Source organism: Zalophus californianus, chromosome 11 (assembly GCF_009762305.2).
Source record: "Zalophus californianus isolate mZalCal1 chromosome 11, mZalCal1.pri.v2, whole genome shotgun sequence".
In the NCBI taxonomy this organism is placed as follows: domain Eukaryota; kingdom Metazoa; phylum Chordata; class Mammalia; order Carnivora; family Otariidae; genus Zalophus; species Zalophus californianus.
Genome location: NC_045605.1, coordinates 58,382,032 through 58,398,923, shown reverse-complemented (window position 1 = coordinate 58,398,923; position 16,892 = coordinate 58,382,032). Strand labels below are relative to the sequence as shown.

The 16,892-nt window shown below is 55.9% G+C and overlaps 1 protein-coding gene across 1 annotated transcript in view; it reads left to right on the top strand.

The window, feature by feature from the left end:
- Positions 1-16,892, top strand: part of ARHGEF17 (Rho guanine nucleotide exchange factor 17) — a 57,329-nt gene that overhangs the window by 23,915 nt on the left and 16,522 nt on the right. Inside the window, exon 2 of the mRNA XM_027579296.2 lies at positions 14,396-14,473. Coding sequence (XP_027435097.2) covers positions 14,396-14,473 — 78 coding nt within the window. The remainder of the gene's footprint in view (positions 1-14,395; positions 14,474-16,892) is intronic.

Genomic DNA, 16,892 nt, shown 5'->3' with positions numbered 1-16,892 from the left:
GAATATATATATTGTATATAATATATATGGATGTATATTTTATGATGTGGTGATGGTGCGTTATGTATGCTTCTTGCTTCTTTCAGTGAACATCACACTGAACATTTCTCCATGGAGCTTTAAAGAGCTCCCTAAGTGCATGATTCCCGCAGCCTTGCGGTCGGTTCCCACTGTTGTGAAGAAGGCAGTGTGAGTGTCCTTGTCCTCCTGTGCTGCTGCTTTCCCCTGGACTGGAAGGCACCCCCTCTCCTGCACAGTGGAATAGATGTGGATAGAGAAATCCTGCCCCGGGGTACCCTGTGGGCACAGATCCTGTCACCATGAGGCGCCTTGAGCCCAGTCCTTAACTTCTCTGTGCCCATCTCCTCTTGCGTAAAACAGGGTAGTAATAGGGCCCACCTAGGAATCCTGTCTCCAGGTTAAAATAAACACCTGTAAGCAGCACTTAGGAACCTCTTGAGAGAGATTAACTCCTATTTGTATGCCATTGCTCTTCTTCCCGTCCTCAGGCCCTGCAGGTCACTGACAGAGGGGAGGATTTGAGCCCCTCAGTTTCACCACCTTCATCTGGAGAACCGGAGCAAGTTCTGACCCCTCACTGAGCCTTGGTTTCCCCCCTGAGTTGCTATGAGGATCTGATGAGATCAGGCTCTACAAACATTTTGTAAACTGAAGTGCTGGATGGTGCCACTTATTGTCAGTATCAGGAGAGCACGGATGCAACTCCAGAAGCCTGAGGTGCTCAGAGCAGGAGGGGAGTCATCAGATCTGGGGTATTAGGACAGCTTCCTGGAAGTGGTAGTCCTGGTCCTGGGGCTTTGGGATAGTGGAACCTAGGCCTGTGTCAGGCTGGCCTTCAGCTGTGAATCCTGCGGCACGCGTGCGTGCGCACACAGGGGTGACTGTGGCTGCCCAGGCACTAGGACTGGTCACTAGTCGCTGATTCAGAGCAGCAAGGCTCGGAAGTTGAGGCTGCCTCTGGTCAGTCCAAGCTGGAGACCACTTCTACCCAGGCCCAGTGACAGCCCCCTGGAGGCTGGGGTGGAGGGATTGTGGAGCAGGGCCTGTTCCCTGTCCTTGGGCAGCTCGACCCCCCTCCCCCTTGGCTTATCTGGTGTGATGGGAGGGGCTTCCCTGGGCTCTGGGTTGGGCCAGGGCACTCAGGGCTTACTTTAGAGCCAGAGAGACTTACTGATGGATTGAACTTGCTCCACTCCTGGGGTGTTCCCTGGGTCTTGGAATAGAATAAGGGTAGGGGAGGTGGGGGCCACAATGCCTCTGAGCAGCTTGGGCCCCTTTGGACAAGATTTAGTGGATAAGGCCCAAGGGCCCAGTTCTAGCCTCAGCTGAATGCCTGCTGCCCGGGGGGTCTCGAGACACTTTCCTCTCTGAGCCTCAGTGCCTATTCGTAAAATGAGAAGGAATGGACCTTTCTCTGGCTCCCTCCTTTATAAGGAAGGCTTGAACATGGGCATTCTAAGCTTGCTGTGCACATTCATAACACTGAAACTTACTTTCATTCATTCACTGATTCACAAATATATACTGGGCACTTACTGTGGGCCAGACTGTTCTAGGCATGGTTACCGAAGTCTGCAAGCTCCAAAGGGGAGGGATCACCTCTGCCTTGTTCCAGCAGCATCCACACCTAGAACAGAGGTCAGATTAGTAGGTTGGTAGGAGTTGATAACACCTCAAGCTTCCCTCGGCCTTTGGTGGTTGGAGGATAATTTCTGGCACCATTGTAAGTGGGGAAGATTGCCTCTTTTGTCTGCTAGGCTTTGAGATACAGCTAGGCTATATCTACCGCTCAGGCAGGCCCTGCTCCCTCCTCCCTGCCCCTCAGCTCCCTGGGGCTCTGGCCTGAGGCTGGCCTGGCCTTTCCCAGGGTGCCTGGCCCACAGCCCAGTGAGTCATCTTCCGCTCTAGAGGCAGGACACCCCATCCCACCCCGAAGACACACACAAATGGAGCCCACCCCCTCCCTCTCCCCCCAGCTTATGCCTGGGTCCGAGAGAGGGAGGGAGCAGGAAGGTCTGGAAACAGACACTGGATAACTTCCTTTCCCACGATCCCTCACCCCAGCCTCCCTGCATGCTGGAGCACTGGGTGGAGGCGAGGGAAGGGAGCCCTCCTTTGCAGAGCATTTACTGTGCAGCAGGTGTACACCCTCATTTTCCAAGTGGGGAAACCGAGACCGAAGGGGAGGGATGTTTGCAACAGCTAGAAAGTGGCGGTGCTGCGCCCAAATCTCTATGCAGTGTTCCATGCTGAGCAGGGTTTAGACATTTTGAATGAGACAGTTTCTGGAGTTGGGAGGGGAGGGCTCTGGGAGGTCACCTCATACACAGGATCTGAGCTAGGACTGGGACCACAGGCCAGACCACTGTTGTGGGCAGAAGTGTGCACAGGGCTGGGTAGGTGCATTTCCCGGGAGCTACGGTTGCCAGATTTTAACAAATCCTACTCTAAGGCTTCATCAGCTTCCCAGTGGTGTCCTTGCCCCCCACCCCTGGCCTCCAAGGGTGGGCCAACCTGCCCCCTCAGACTCAGATGTGGGACCCAGAAGATCTGGGTTTCAGTTTCTCTGCCTGAAAAGTACAGATGACAGTCCCAGCCTCTTGGGCCCTGGAGATGAGGAAATCCAGGGCTTATTAACTGGTCAGGAGGTGTTTTTCACATCTGTTGGGGTCTGTCTATCCCCCTACCCCCTACCCCCCACCTCCTGCTTCCGGCCATTATCCTTGATGTTAAGAAACTCTTCCTTCCCAAGCTGGAAGGTCCAGCTGTATCTTCTTGAAATTAAGCGGGGATGGGGGAGGGCAGAGAAGAAGAAAGGGAGAAAACCCACATGAAAAAAAGACCAGTTAAATTCAAACCACATGCACCGCAGCCCCTGCCATGCAGGCCTCTGCTGCCATCTGTGGGTGTCTGCTGGAAGTGCAGTTCTGGAGCCCCAGCTTTCTCACTGAAGCCGGAAGGCTGGATCCTGGTGCCTGAAATCTAGGAGGAGGGTCAGGCTGTCCATTGGCTGTCTCAGGCGTGACCTCACTTACACACCTTCTTCAGGGAGCATGGTGAGGGATTTAGAGTCCACCTGAACCCTCCTTCCTTCCCCATTTGTCTACAGAGGAGGAAACAATCCCAGAGTGGGGAGTGACTCCGCTAAGTTACGGAGCAAGTCAGTCATTTGACACATATGTATTGTGCACCTAGTGTAGGTCAGGGACACAACTATGAACATAGAGAAGTCCTGGTCTCTGCCTTTACGGACCCTATGGGGGGGGGGGTGCTGTGGACACAGAGACCTTCCTCCTGTTTCCATCTCTCCTATTATTGCCAGTCATCCAAGGAAGAGAGTACAGTGCATCACCATCTATTTCAAGGTGTCCTGGGTTTGGCTTGATTGATTTATGTGCTCTGTGACCCTGGGAAAGTCACTTGCCTCTCTGTTATGCTGATTACTTGGGGTCAAATCCCAGCTTTGCCAAGTCTCTTTTGCCACGTCCAACTTCTTGACCTCAGGCACATTGCTTCAGTTCTTGGAGCCTTTGTTTAGTCATTTGTGAAATGGAGCTAATAGTTATACATAACTTAGAGGATTGGTGTGAGGATTAAATGAGGTAATACATGAGAAACAGCACCTCACTGGACACAAGCTGGTAGTAAAAGTCAGACCCCACCAAGGGTCTGAGAGTGCAAGTCCCTCCCGGAGGTCCAGCAGGGGGTCAGGAGTGCAGTGGGTGGAGGCGTTTCTTCTGGGTTGAGCGGTGGCCAGCATGGTTCATCGGCCAGTAACTGGGCCTGAGCCCCCAGCACAGAGAGTGAGAGCTGCCACCTTGAACCTCCCGTCAGCCAGCAGGGTCAGTTTCTAGAAAGTGAGATTTTTCTAGCGCTACTGAGGTGGGGGTCCAAGCTGGACTCCTCTGGGCCAAGAGATGAAATCTAGGTCTGTGCAGAAATCATCCCCATGCTTTCCTTCTCCCTTTAGGACATTCAGGACCTGGGTTCTTAGCTCAGTTCTGCCACTGCCTGGCTTCATCTGGCTTCGTTACCTCTCTGAGCCTCAGTTTCCCCAGCTAGGTAGTTTTCACTTAGTCTTTCATGCAGTTGCAGCCAGATAGTGACAGGGCTGGAATCCCCTTGAAGGCTTCCTCACTCGTAGATCTGGCAGTCCATGCTGGCATCTGGGTGGGCCCTTATCTGGGCGGTCAGCTGGAATATCCTACACGTGGCCTCTGCATGTGACCTGGGCCTCCACTCTATGCAGCAGCCTGGTTCTAGGAACAAGGGACCCAAGAGAGCAAGGTGGAAGTACATGGCATTTTTATGGGCGAGCTTTGGACGTCACACAGTATCCTTTTTGCTGCCTTCCCTTCATCGAGGCAGTCACAGAGGTCACCCAGCTGTGAGGGGGAAGGCACATAAACCTCCTTAGGCTACGGAGGAGTGTCAGTACCGCATTATAAGAAGAGCAGGTGGCACGGAGAATATGTGGTAGCTCTCTTTGGAAAGTGCCAGGTGCCATACCTCCCTGGGGCTCTGCGGATAAGATGCCACAGCGGTGTCAAGTGCTGGGCTCGTGCCTGGCACCTGGTGAATGCTCAGGAAACAGCAGCTATGGCTGCTTTTGATCATTACTGAAATGGCCTTCGCTGTTCACTTCTGCCACGGAACCACACGGACCATCCCCCACCGATGGGCTGTGCGGTCACATGGTCACGGACCACTGACTGGGGTATACACAGACACGTGGGCGAGTCCACACAGATGGGACACACGTCGTGTCTCTCACAGTCCCGCCTCCAGGTGCGCACAGTCCCACCTAAGCAGGGCAGCGGCCCTCCTGTGGCAGGAAGGACCTGAGGCTCCTTTGGCCCTCAATCTCTCCTTCCCATTCCCCAGCACATTCCCCAGAATTCTGGGGCCCACCCTGAGCAGCCAGTCCCAGGGGAGTCCTGTGGTTTGGACACGGCCTGGGAACTCTGTGGAGCCTTGAGAGCCTCCTCCTTCCGGAAGAGAGGGTCTATAGGGGACAGGCCATGACCTGGGAAGGCAGGACAAAGGGACAGATGATGGGAGGAAGAGGGGAGGGGTGTCAGACAAGAGCAGATGGAGAGACTGAGGCCCCAAGAGGGGAAGTGGCTTGTTGAAGGTCACATCACCGCTAGATGGTAGAGCCAGGATGTGAGCCCAAGCAGTGGCTTCAGAGCCTGCCCTCTTCATTTCTTTTTTTTTTTTAAGATTTTATTTATTTATCTGACAGAGAGAGAGGGAACACAAGCAGGGGGAGTGGGAGAGGGAGAAGCAGGCTTCCCGCAGAGCAGGGAGCCTGATGCAGGGCTCGACCCCAGGACCCCGAGACCATGACCCAAGCCGAAGGCAGATGCTCAACGACTGAGCCACCCAGGCGCCCCTGCCCTCTTCATTTCTATGCCAAGAAGGGCCTCCCCTGGAACTTTGGTCTCATTGACGAACCTGAAGACCTGAGGAGCGCAGCACCGTCAGTGAAATGAATAGCCCATCAGGTTGGGAACATCCAGCACTAGTCCATGCTGGTGGGTATCGGTGGGGTCAGGAAGGTCAGACAGTCCATCTGGGCCATTAGCCAGGGCTTGGTTCCCAGGGAAGAGATTCTCCCTGATCCCAGCATTGCCTGAGGACGACATTTTGTTTTCCCCCAAAACCACCCTGGGTCAGGAGAACGTCTTTATGTCATTATCTCAGTACCAGTGAGGCTGGAGAGAGGCAGCTCCTACAACTAGTGCACCAGGGAGGCAAGGGTGAGGCCAAGCTGAGTGCATGAGGCTGAGGGGAGGTGGAGTGGGGCTCTCCTCTCAGAGGAGGAGGTGGGTTTCGGAATATGGGCCCTGTAGGGGGCTTCACCTCTTATCACTTAGGTGACTGCTCTGAGCCTCAGTTTCCTTGTTTGTAAAATAGAGGAGAAACAATAACAGAGCCCTTGATGTAGGGCTTCACCTCTTATCACTTAGGTGACTGCTCTGAGCCTCAGTTTCCTTGTTTGTAAAATAGAGGAGAAACAATAACAGAGCCCTTGATGTAGGGCTACTGTGGGGATTAGAGGAGCTAGAGCTTGGAAAGCAATGGTGGGGTGCTTGACACCTGGACGGTATTCCAGCAGTGTTAGTGACAGTGAGGATTCTAAATTGTGGTGTTCCCAATCTGGTTTGGGCAGCTCTGGGGTCCAGATCCTCTGTGGCAGATACGTAGATAGAGCTGTGCAGGTACGAAAGGCTGGAGACCCCTCCCCACCCCACAGGAGCCCAAGGAGACCCACTGCCCCAGAACCTGAATTGCCTTTGTCATTTCTTTTGCAATTCCTGTCTTCCCATTTAGACTGTGGTGCCCAGGCAGGCACAGACCTCTCTTCTTACCTTTAAATCCCCAGCACCGTGCTTGGTACATGGTAGGTACTCAATAAATATTTGTTGAACTGATCAACAAATGAATAAAATAAAAACTCCATGAATTACTCATCCATTGAACCATGTGTCTGCACATCCATTCATGTGTTCATTTGTTCTGTTCACCCATCCATTTATTCACCTATCATTATCCCATTCTTTTGCTTGGTCAGCCCTTACTCATTACCCATCCGTTTGTCCATCCATATGTCCTTTCTCATCACTGGCCCCCAGTCGGTCCAGCACTAGCTGTAGGACCAAGCGGCCCCCAGTGGGCAAGAGGTCTTGGTGGGGCTCCTAGCGGGAGGTGTGTCCAGAGGCAGGTAAACAAGGTATTAGGCTTCTTTGAGAGATGGGGAAGTGTCAGCTGACTGGGCGGAGGTAGGGAGAGTTAGGTGGTCGCCAGGACCAGCAGAAGGGTGGTTCCACCCAACTGGAGGACCCTCCTACAGTGGGGTGGTGGCTTTGTGGAGCAGAGCCCTTTTGCCCCTCCCCGCCTCTCATCTTCCCCTGCCTGAGGAGGATGGGAGCTGCTTGGTGGGAGGGGGGTGGTATATGTGTTGTGGTGGGGTGTAGGGTATGGAGAGGAGAGGAGGGCCCTTACCAGCCACGTCAGACCCTTATAAAAACGATTCTGAGCCAGACCCGCTCCAAACAACTGCAGACACTGCAGATAAAAGGAAAAGAGACATCAGTGCCTAAAAGGGGAGTTCAGTCCAGCCAAACAACAAAAGAACCGGACCTGCACAGGGGTGCTCTGGTGTCCCCAACCCCCACCCCGGCTGACCTCACCCGGAGGGGCTCCGATGCCTTGCTGTTGTGGGGGTGATCCCTGGACACCCTGATTCAGCAGCTGTGTGCTCCTGTTCCTTCTCTCAGCTTCCTTTCATTTCCCCGCCCCACCAGCTCCCCTGTTGCCATGACAACGGGCTTGGATGTAATTAGCCATCTTTAATGAAGCAGCAGCGAGCAGTGCCTCAGCACCAAGCCCTGCCCCCTTCTCCAGGGCAGTGGCCTCCAGTGAACTCTGCCATCAGGGCACCCATGTGCCTCTGGATTTCTTGACCTCAGAATGTTGTTCAAACCGTCCCTGAATACCCCCTCTTCCCCCAGGCAGAGGTGACTCCCCCTGCTGAGTCCTGTATATTGTCTGGGAGCTCCTGGATGCCAGCCAGGGTGGATTCATCTGTGCAGGGCCTGGTCCTGCTGAAGTGAGTGAGGGAATAGATGCACCTTACTAACAAGCCCAAGCGAAGCACAGCCTCCCAACTGCTCAGAGGAAATGAGGCCCCGGGTCATAGAGCTGGAGAGAGGGTCAGATGGGGGAGGAGGTGCTGAGAGAAAACCAAACGTGAGTTAAGTAGTGATCAAGCAATGGGCCAGAGGTGGGGCGCTCGAATCCCGGCCCGGGCTAGTGTGGGATTTGGGATTATCTTTGGGACCTGGCTATTTAGATTTGTCCAGGGGGTGTGTCCATCCCCTGTGCTTAAATCATCACTCCCTCAACTGGTCTGGTGGTTCCAAACCCTCCCCCAACAAGCCCAGCCCTGAGAGGAGGAGGTGGAGGTATAGGCCCCACTCCCGGGTAAGTCCATAATCCATCCCATAGGGAGGGTAAGAGGCAGTTGGGGACTCACTGGATTTTTTGGTTCAAACTAGAGGTAGAGGAGGGCTTGGGGGGGACCCTTGTTCTGCCACCCAGGGGCAGAAGGAGCTCAGCCAGGACTCATGCCCTAGGATGGGATGTGGTGGCCAGGCCGGCTCTAGGCCTTGAAGGATCTGTGCCGCCAGGGGACAGATTGCTGGGCCCCACCCAGAGCTTCCGGTCTGTAGGGACGTGTGCGTGGGGGGGGGGCGGTTGAGAATGTGCATTTCTAACACACTCCCTGGGGGTACACAGGGCCTGCACTTTGAGAACCATTGTCACAGAGGGACCAGCAAGGGAGCTGATGCAGAGCGCACACTTATGCTTCCATTCATTCTTTCATTCGACAAGCTGGCCCAGGAGTTACCCTGGGCCGGGCCGTCATGGAACACAGGAGAGACAGACGGGCTCACCGGTTGTTTAGGGCAGCGCAAACTTAGCAAGCACCTCTCAGGCCTCCGGCTCTGCCCCCTGGGGCAGCCTCACTGCTCTGGGAGCCTCTGCCAGGAGGGGGTCACACCTCTTTTCTCTTGCTACTCTCTTGGAATTCTCTGTGCCTGTTTTCATTGTTGACTACTTTAGGATTGTCTGTTGGGAGGTTAAAATTTGAGTGTTGGACATTTTGGACTCTCTGAGGAGGCCAGTGCTGCTGGGCCCATGTCCTGCCCTCTCAGGAGAGGCTAAGGAATAATTCCCTTGGATGGGGCTGTGGGGTGTTGATTCACCTGGTTGAAGGCTGAACAGGGGAAGGTGGCAGGAGGGCAGAACAGCACAGGAGGCTGCAAGAGCCAGCACGGGATTGATCCTGTGCCATGGGGCTGCCAGGGGAGGCTTGTGAGCAGGGAATTGCAAGGTTTGCCTCCCCGTGATGACTGCTCAGTGTGTGGGGAGAAGGGTGGGGGAAGTGTTATTGAAGTTTTGTTTATTAGCCAACATCTATGTGCAGAGCGCTGTGGTTTACAAAGGGCCATGGACCCTGCCCTCAGGGAACCTACAGTCTCCCGGGAGGAGATGGCCATCAACCTAGCAATTGTTCAAATGTGTAATTACAAACTATGATATCTGGTTAAGAAAAACTGAGACTCTTTGAGAGCACAGAGCAGGTGCACCTGGCTTGATGTGAGGATCAGAGAGGGCTTCCTGGAGGAGGTGACATTTGCACTAAGATTCATCTTAAAGGAAAAGCAAAAGCACTGCTAGCAGAGGGAAACGGCAGGGGCCAAGGCCCTGAGGCAGGAGAGAGCCTGGTCTGTTTCTAGGAGTTAAAACAGAAGTGGTTGGAGCAAATCAAGCAAGGTGGAGAGAGGGATGGAGGGAACTGGCTTGGGAGATGGGTCAGAAGGTCTCCACTGTGCAGGAAACTCAGGGGAAAGCAGGTTTGGGTGAGGGCATGAGGAGTTTGGTGAGTGTGGGAGCCCTCAGTACACTGAAGAAGCATAAAGTCAGCCAGTGCAGAGGCACAGCCGAGGGACCCCCCCAGTCAGCTGCAGCGCGCATCAGAGCCCCCTGGTGGGAGTTGGGAGCTGGTACAAAAACAAAGCTCACCCTGCCCTCACTCCTGATTAAATGGGTCTGGGATGTGTTCTGGCATCACCTGAAATTTGAGGACCAGGTCCTGGGGATCATGCTTGGAAACATTCTGGAGCATTATCCGGTGATGGTGGTGGGGGTTGTAAATACCTGAGCGCAACCCACCATGGTGGGGGATGGGGTGGAGAGAGAGAGGGCAGGAATCCACTAGGACTGTCTCAAGTATAGGACACAGGTCCACTGGGTAGGGTGGGAGTAGGCATGACTCAGGGTGGGCCCTTTCCTCTATCAGGCCCTAATGCTCTGCCCCCTACCCCGGACGGTAGAACAGTGTCAGTTTCCAGGGATGTGCATGTATTGTGCCTGCTTATAGCTGTGTGAAGCGGAAGCATGTGCCACCGTGCAGCACTGGGTCAAGTTCATGTCTGTCAGGGCTCAGGTCTGCATGGGACTACGGCGATGTATGTGCACTTGGCCCTCACCCACAGCTGTATACCAGTCAAGGCCGGAGGGCAGGTTTCCATGTATATGGGCCTGTTCCGTGTAGATTCGTGCATGGCCCTGTGTGGGTACAGGTGTGGACAAAGGGTCCATGTCTCCCAGTATACTGGCCTTTGTCGACGGGTGTGCGCCAGCTTCTGTCCTCTGAGGGGGATGGGTCCGCAAGCGGAGGCCGCGGCGTGCGGCAGCGGCGGGGGCGAGGCCAGGCCGCCCTCTGCGTGTTGGGGGAGACCGGGCGGCGCGGAGGGGGCGGGCTGAGCGGGGTGGGGGTGGGGGCCGAGGGCGGGGACTCCCCTCCGCTCCCCCTCCCCCGCGCCAGCCGCGCCGAGCGCGCCAGGCTCGCCCGGCGCCCTCGCTGAGCGGAGGAGGCAACAGCGCCGCCGCCCGGACCATCACGATCAGATCGACGCTGGGACTGACACCGCGACCGCCGCCGCGGCCGGGCTGAGCCCCCGGAGGGAGCGACGGTGGGAGAGAGGGGGCCCGCCTTCCCTCGCCGCCCCGGCACCCCCGCCCTGGCGGCGGCTCGGCCGCATGCTTCAGATGGTAAAGACCCTGGCCCAGTTCACCATCGCGCTGGAAGACATGCGCGATCTGGGCCCGGCCACCGCCTCCGGGGAGCCCGCCGGGAGCAGCGGTACCGACGCTGAGGAGCCTGGGGAGGCCCAGGTACCGGCAGGGGGAGAGACAGCCAGGGACCTGGGCCAAGACCTAGAACCCAGCGGCCCCGGGCCTGGGGGAGGCATGGGTAGATGCTGGGGCGCAGGACCAGGAACTTGGATCAGGCACACCAGCCGCCTGGGAGGGCCCGGGGGCTCAGAGACAAGTGATGGGGGCAGGGAGACTGAGGGTATGAGGAGTCCTGGCAGGGGTGGTGTGGCTGGCAGGGCCCTGAGGTTTGGTGCCACCAGAGTGCAAGCTTGGGATGGCAGAAGGGCTGGCAACCTCAGTCGGGGTGGGGGGCCTGTACCCCGAGACCCAGCCTTGGCAAGGCCTAGTGGTTCGTTGTGCGTGATATGGGTCAGCGTGTAGGCAGAGCCTGTCTCCAGACGTATTCTGGGTTCACAGGCTCCGGAAGGAGAGGTTTTATCAGCCTCTCTCCAGCAGGCCTGTGGCAGTCCCCAGGTGTATGTGTGTGCTGGGGGGATGGGGCGTTGGGAGTAGCTGCTTTTGCTCCCGGCTTGCCATTCTCTCCCTGTCACTGGACCCGCTGGGCCTGGGAGGTGTCATGCTGTGGTGGCAATGGTGGTGTCCCCATTCCTGGCTCCGTGCTCCCCTCCGGGGGAAGAGGAGGGGGGAGGCTTCCAGGGGCTGTGTTCATGCCTTTGTGTGTTTCTCTGGGCCCAGACTCTGATTGTCCTGCTCTCCTGGGCTCCCATGGGGGCTCTGGTTCTGTCTTCCTCCCCATGCTGTGGTGTGTGTGTTTTTCCCCGCCACCTCACATCTCTGGGCTGAAGGCCCTGGTTCTCAGCTAGGTGATTTGGCTACATTTCCTTTTGGTCTCTTTGCGGGGTGTCTGGCGTTTACGGCTTCTTCTGTGTACATGTGTGTCTGTCTTCATGCTGTGTGTATAGGGTCTTAAGCTTTGGGTCATGATGTCCCAATCATACTGGTAGGAGAGGCCCCCCTCTATCTTCCTGCCATATCCCTTCAGCCCCCCTCCCTCTCCCACTTCAGCGCCCCCTGTAGTAAAGGTCTGAGGATGGGGCTCTTGAGGCTCTGAGGGGAGGCTGGGCCTCTGGGGGAGGCTAGGCCTACAGGGCTGTCCCGCCCAGAACAGGTGGGCCTGCTGATCTGCTTGACAGCTGCATTGCCCGTCTCCTGCTTCCCCTGGCTCCCCCACCCCCACATGCATTCACACCCGTGTCTGGGCACGTGCAGAAGGGCACTCCATGCAGTGACAGGGAGCTGGCCTTAATTTCCGTGCCTCTACCTGACAGCTGAGTGACAGCCCACTGTGCTTTCAAGCAGGAGGAGGCTGGGAAAGGCGGGTGTTGCAGCGTCAGCCTCCCTGCGTGAGTTACCCCAGCTCTCCCTCCCTCAGGAGGCCTCCCTGCCCGTGACCCTAACCCCTGGGCCTAGCAGGCCCAGGGAGTGGAAGGGGGAGGGAGGCTGGGCCACTCAGGGCTGAGCCTGGCCTGGTTCTACTCTCAGGGAGCTCCCTGTCCAGCAGGGAGATGAATATAGATGAACCATTTTGCTGAGGTAGAGTAAGAATGGACATTGAAGACCCAGCGTGCATGGAGACAGCTGCCCTGCTTCCCAGCTCCTTGCTTTCACAGTCTTGGGAGGAAGGCATTATTCATTCCGTTTCATAGAGAACGTGGGAACCTAGGGCAGTTAGGTGACTCTCCAAGGTCACACAGCTAGTAAGGGCATAGCCGGGGGCCCTGTGGCCCGTGGCTGGCCAGTCAGTCTGGGCAAGAACTCTGGGTGCTTGGGCCCTAATACTCAACATGAGGTGGCTAAAGAGACTCGGGCTGGGGCGCCTGGGTGGCTCAGTCAGTTAAGCGTCTGACTGTTGGTTCCAGCTCAGGTCATGATCTTGGGATTGTGAGCTTGAGCCCCACATCAGGCTCTGTGCCCAGTGGGGAATCTGCTTGAGATTCTCTCTCTCTCCCTCTGCCCTTCCCCCTGCTCTTGCACACACTCTTGTTCTCTCTCTCTCTCTCTCTCAAATAAATCTTTAAAAACCATGAAGAGACTCGGTCCTCACTCTGCCAGTCACTGGCTGTGTGACCTTGAGCAAGTCAAGTCACCTCTCAGACTTGACTACCTCACCTGTAAAGTGGAGATGGTGACACCTTTGAGTGTAGGCAGAAATGAGCCAAATCTGTGAAGTGCTGAGAGGGCCCTGAGGGATGAGGGGATTGGGCATCTGCGCCTTTCCTTGGGAGGCCCTTCTGACCTTTGATGCTCTCCCAACTCTCCATCCTGGGCTGGGCCCAACTGGTGTTCCTTCCTACTAGAAGCCGCCCTGCTGTTTTAAAGGCCTTTGAATCACTGAGGATAGATGATCTGGCTGTAGCTGGGGGCTCTGAGGCAAAGCCCAGTGTCTTCTCACCCATCAGAGCATGCAGCTGGTAGGGGTGGGGCAAAGCCAGTCTCCTCCCCTCCCGCAAGGGAGAGCCATTCACACCGCCCCCAACCGTGAGTTCCTAGCACAGGAGCCTACTTTTCTGAGTGTGTCTCATTGTTGACAGGTTTGGGGACAGACCTGGCCCTGAGTCCCTGAGTCAGAGGGAGGGGGTTACAGGGAGGTGGGCATACCATCTGGTGAAGCCTTCCTGGAGAAGGAGTGGGCCAGAGGCATAGGAACTGGTGGCAAGGAGCAGTAGGTAAGCTGGGTCCCAGGGAGTCAAACACAGAGAAGGCATCCTCTGTCTGGCTTCTAGCAAAGCCTTCCCACAGAATAGGGCTGCCCTGTCAGGGATGCACACCCTATCCCTGGAAGTGTGGGTGCAGAATCTGGGTGACCCCTCAGGGATTCCCTACTGCTGACCATCTGATACTTAGGATGGAGGCATTAGTTCGTGGGTCTCCTTTCCCCGATCCTTAAAATGGGAAGAAGAACAACATCTACCTCACAGGGTGGCCAGGACGATGAAATAACATATGCTTAGAACAGTGCTTGGTGTGGAGTAGGGCTCAGTTAACCTTTTTAACTGAGAGAACTGATATCCAGCCTTGTCTGAGAGTGGGTGAACCCTGCCCCTACCTGGCTGTGTGACCTTTGACACTGACTTCCCCTTCCTGAGCCACCTTTTCTTCATCTGTGGCAGGCGGCCACAGTTTGCACTCTCAGGGATGGCATGAAGCCCAGTCTAGTAGGGTCTGACTCCATAGCACTGAGCCGGAAGGAGGGGTTTTCAGAGTTTGCAGCTGGAGTGGGGAGTGGCCTGGAGGCATCTTCCTTTGCAAAGGTGAGAGGTTATTGATTGTTTTGAGTCCTTTTCAGGAGCCCAGTGGGTAACCTCGAAGTGCACAGGAGATCATCAGCTCTGCCAGCAGCCATGGGGGTGGTGATGGAGGAGTAAGGGGCACATCCTGGAAAGGGGGGCATTTGAGATGTAGGGGGAGGGTGCTCCCTGCACAGGGAGGATGAGAGCGAGTCCCTGGCCGAGTGGAGGTCCATGGTGCTCTGGGGTAACAGCCAGTAGCCCTGGACGGTGGGAATGCAGGCCTTGAAGGCCAGGGGGAGGATGAGGGTGGGCTCTCTGGGTCCAGGTGACTGCAGGGGGCTGGGTCTGAGGGGAACAAGGCACTACTCACCCTCTGCCTTCTGTCCCCCAAGGACATGCGGAAGCACGTGACCATGACCCTGCTGGACACGGAGCAGTCCTATGTGGAGTCGCTGCGCACCCTGTTGCAGGTGAGGCTCAAGGCTGAACCAGGCCCCCTGAGAGTGGCCGTTCTGAGTCTAGGAGGCCATCAAACATGTGGGAACAAACCCATTTTGTGGACAGGGGATGGAGGCTAGAGAGGAGAGAGGAATGACCCTGGGTAACATCACCCCTCCATGGAGAATCCCCCATCCTGTGACTACCCCAGAGAAGGAAGCCCCCTCCAGGGTGGAAGAGAACATAGAGGGGACTTAATAAGGCCCGACAGGCCACCCCAGGGCAGGTGCTCCCTCCTTTTACTGTCCTGCCACCTCCCCCTGGCGGCCCCGTGCCTCAGCTTAAATCTGTGCCCCCACCAACTGTAGCCCCGTCCATTTTATTCATTGACTGGGAAAATAATTGTTGAATAAAATGTTGAGCACCTGCCATGTGCCAGGCCCTGTTCCAGGTATAGGAAACATGAGGACAAATAAGAGAGACAAGCTGCGCCACAGGACCTCATTGTCCCGTTGGGGACATAGTTGAGTATATGGTCACTCTGAAAACATTGAGGGGGCACCTGTGAGGTGTGGGTCAGGGTATTTTTCCCTGGAGGACGTGCTGGCTTCCTCCCTACCTATCTTCTCAGCAACAGGAACAGCACGTGCAAGTCAAGTAAGGAGAGGCTGGCACAAAGCACAAAGGGTTGGTCCTCTTGGGGATGCTGGGGGAGCCAGCAGGAGCCATGTGGTAGGGCTTTGGATACCAGGAAGAAGGTTTGGACCCTACCAGGGGCCCTGGAGAGTCAGCAAAGGGCTTTGAGCCGGGGCGGCATTGGGTCATCTGATTCATGCTTTATAAAGTCTGTGTGACTGCCAGGAAGGTGGGCAGCAGAAGAGGGGGCCAAGGCCACTGAGGGTCGGCAAGGGAGGAGAGGCCAGGACCAGGGCAGAAGCCACAGGGAACGAGCGTTGGGACAGACATTCAGGAGGTGCACTGGTCAGGCCTGGCACAGTAGCTGCTCGGCTGTGGGATGAGGCCTGGACTCCTGGTCTGGGTGAAGGCAGCACTGGAGGAACCCCACGTGTGAAAGTTGGGGCGAGATGGCCAGGTCAGGTTCTGGCGTGGGAAAGCCCCTGAGTCAGGACGCACTTGCGGGCCTGGGGCCCAGGGCAGAGGGCGTGGATCCCAGCTGAGGTGGGGCCTGGCAGGTACGGTTGAGGACGAATTTACTCAAGCCATGTAGGCAGAGTGAAAGCAGAGAACAGAAGGTAGAGCCCTGGAAAGATCCAGAGTGTTCATTCATTTACTCCACAGATCTGCAACGAGCATCTTCTGGGTGCAGACCGTGTTCTCAGTGAGGGTTCAGCGGTGAGCATGAGTGATAAGGTCCCGTCCCCTGTCCCCTGGAGTCTATGGCAGAGACTGACAGTAACCAGTCACACAAACCATACGTGAGGACAAATGCGGGTGCAAAAGTGCACGGAGGGTGTTTCTGTAGCAACTGAGTACCGTTCAGCCAGAAAAGGGAGGAAATTCTGACACGTGCCACAACACGGGTGAACCTCGAGGACGTGATGCTAAACCGAAATGAGCCAGTCACAAAAGGACAAATACTGTATGATTGCGCTTCCATGGGGCACCGAGGGTGGCCAAGTTCATAGAGACAGAAAAGTCGAACAGTGCTTGCCAAGGGCTAGGGAAGGGGAAGTGGGAGTTAGTGTTTAATGGTTATGGCGTTGTGGTTTGGGAAGATGGGAAAGTTCCGGAGATGGATGGGGACGATGGTTCCACAACAACGTGAGTGTATTTAATGTGAGTACTGAACTGTACACTTAAAAATGATTAAAATTAACAAATTTTATGATGTGTATTTTGCCACACAAAAAAATACATTGTTTTTATATATTAAAAACAAGCGCACAGAAAGAGAACACAGAACGGGGGCCTGCCCTGGTGTCAGAGGCCAGGGAGGGCTTCTCTGAGGCTGGGGTGTTCAGTGGAGACCTGAGGGATGGGTGAGCGTTCAGCAGCGGGAGAGCCTGGAGGGAACCATTCGGGCAGCAGGTACAATAGGAGCAAAGGCCAGGAAGCTGGGAGAAACCTTGAGCAGTTAGCCATGGAGAGGTGGCCGGGGTGACTGCTGTGCCAGGTGCTGGGACACAACCAGAATGCCATCTTTAAGAGATGCCCTTGGTTGCCAGGCAGCAGTAGTCATGCTGGGGTCCAGCAGAGCGTGGGGTCCTTTGTGGTCCCCTAGGTGGGAGTTGAAGGCATTGGGGTCAGGCAGTCCAGGGTTTGAGTTACTCGCCTCCCTGCTGGGTGATGCTAGCCTAGTCACCTCACTTCTCTGAGCTTCGGTGTTTTTGTGCGCAAAATGTGACTAATTATACCCGTGTCCCAGTGCAAGGGTGCAAAGGTAACGAGGCTGCTCATGCCTTGTTCACACACTGGAGGCCGGCGGGACCC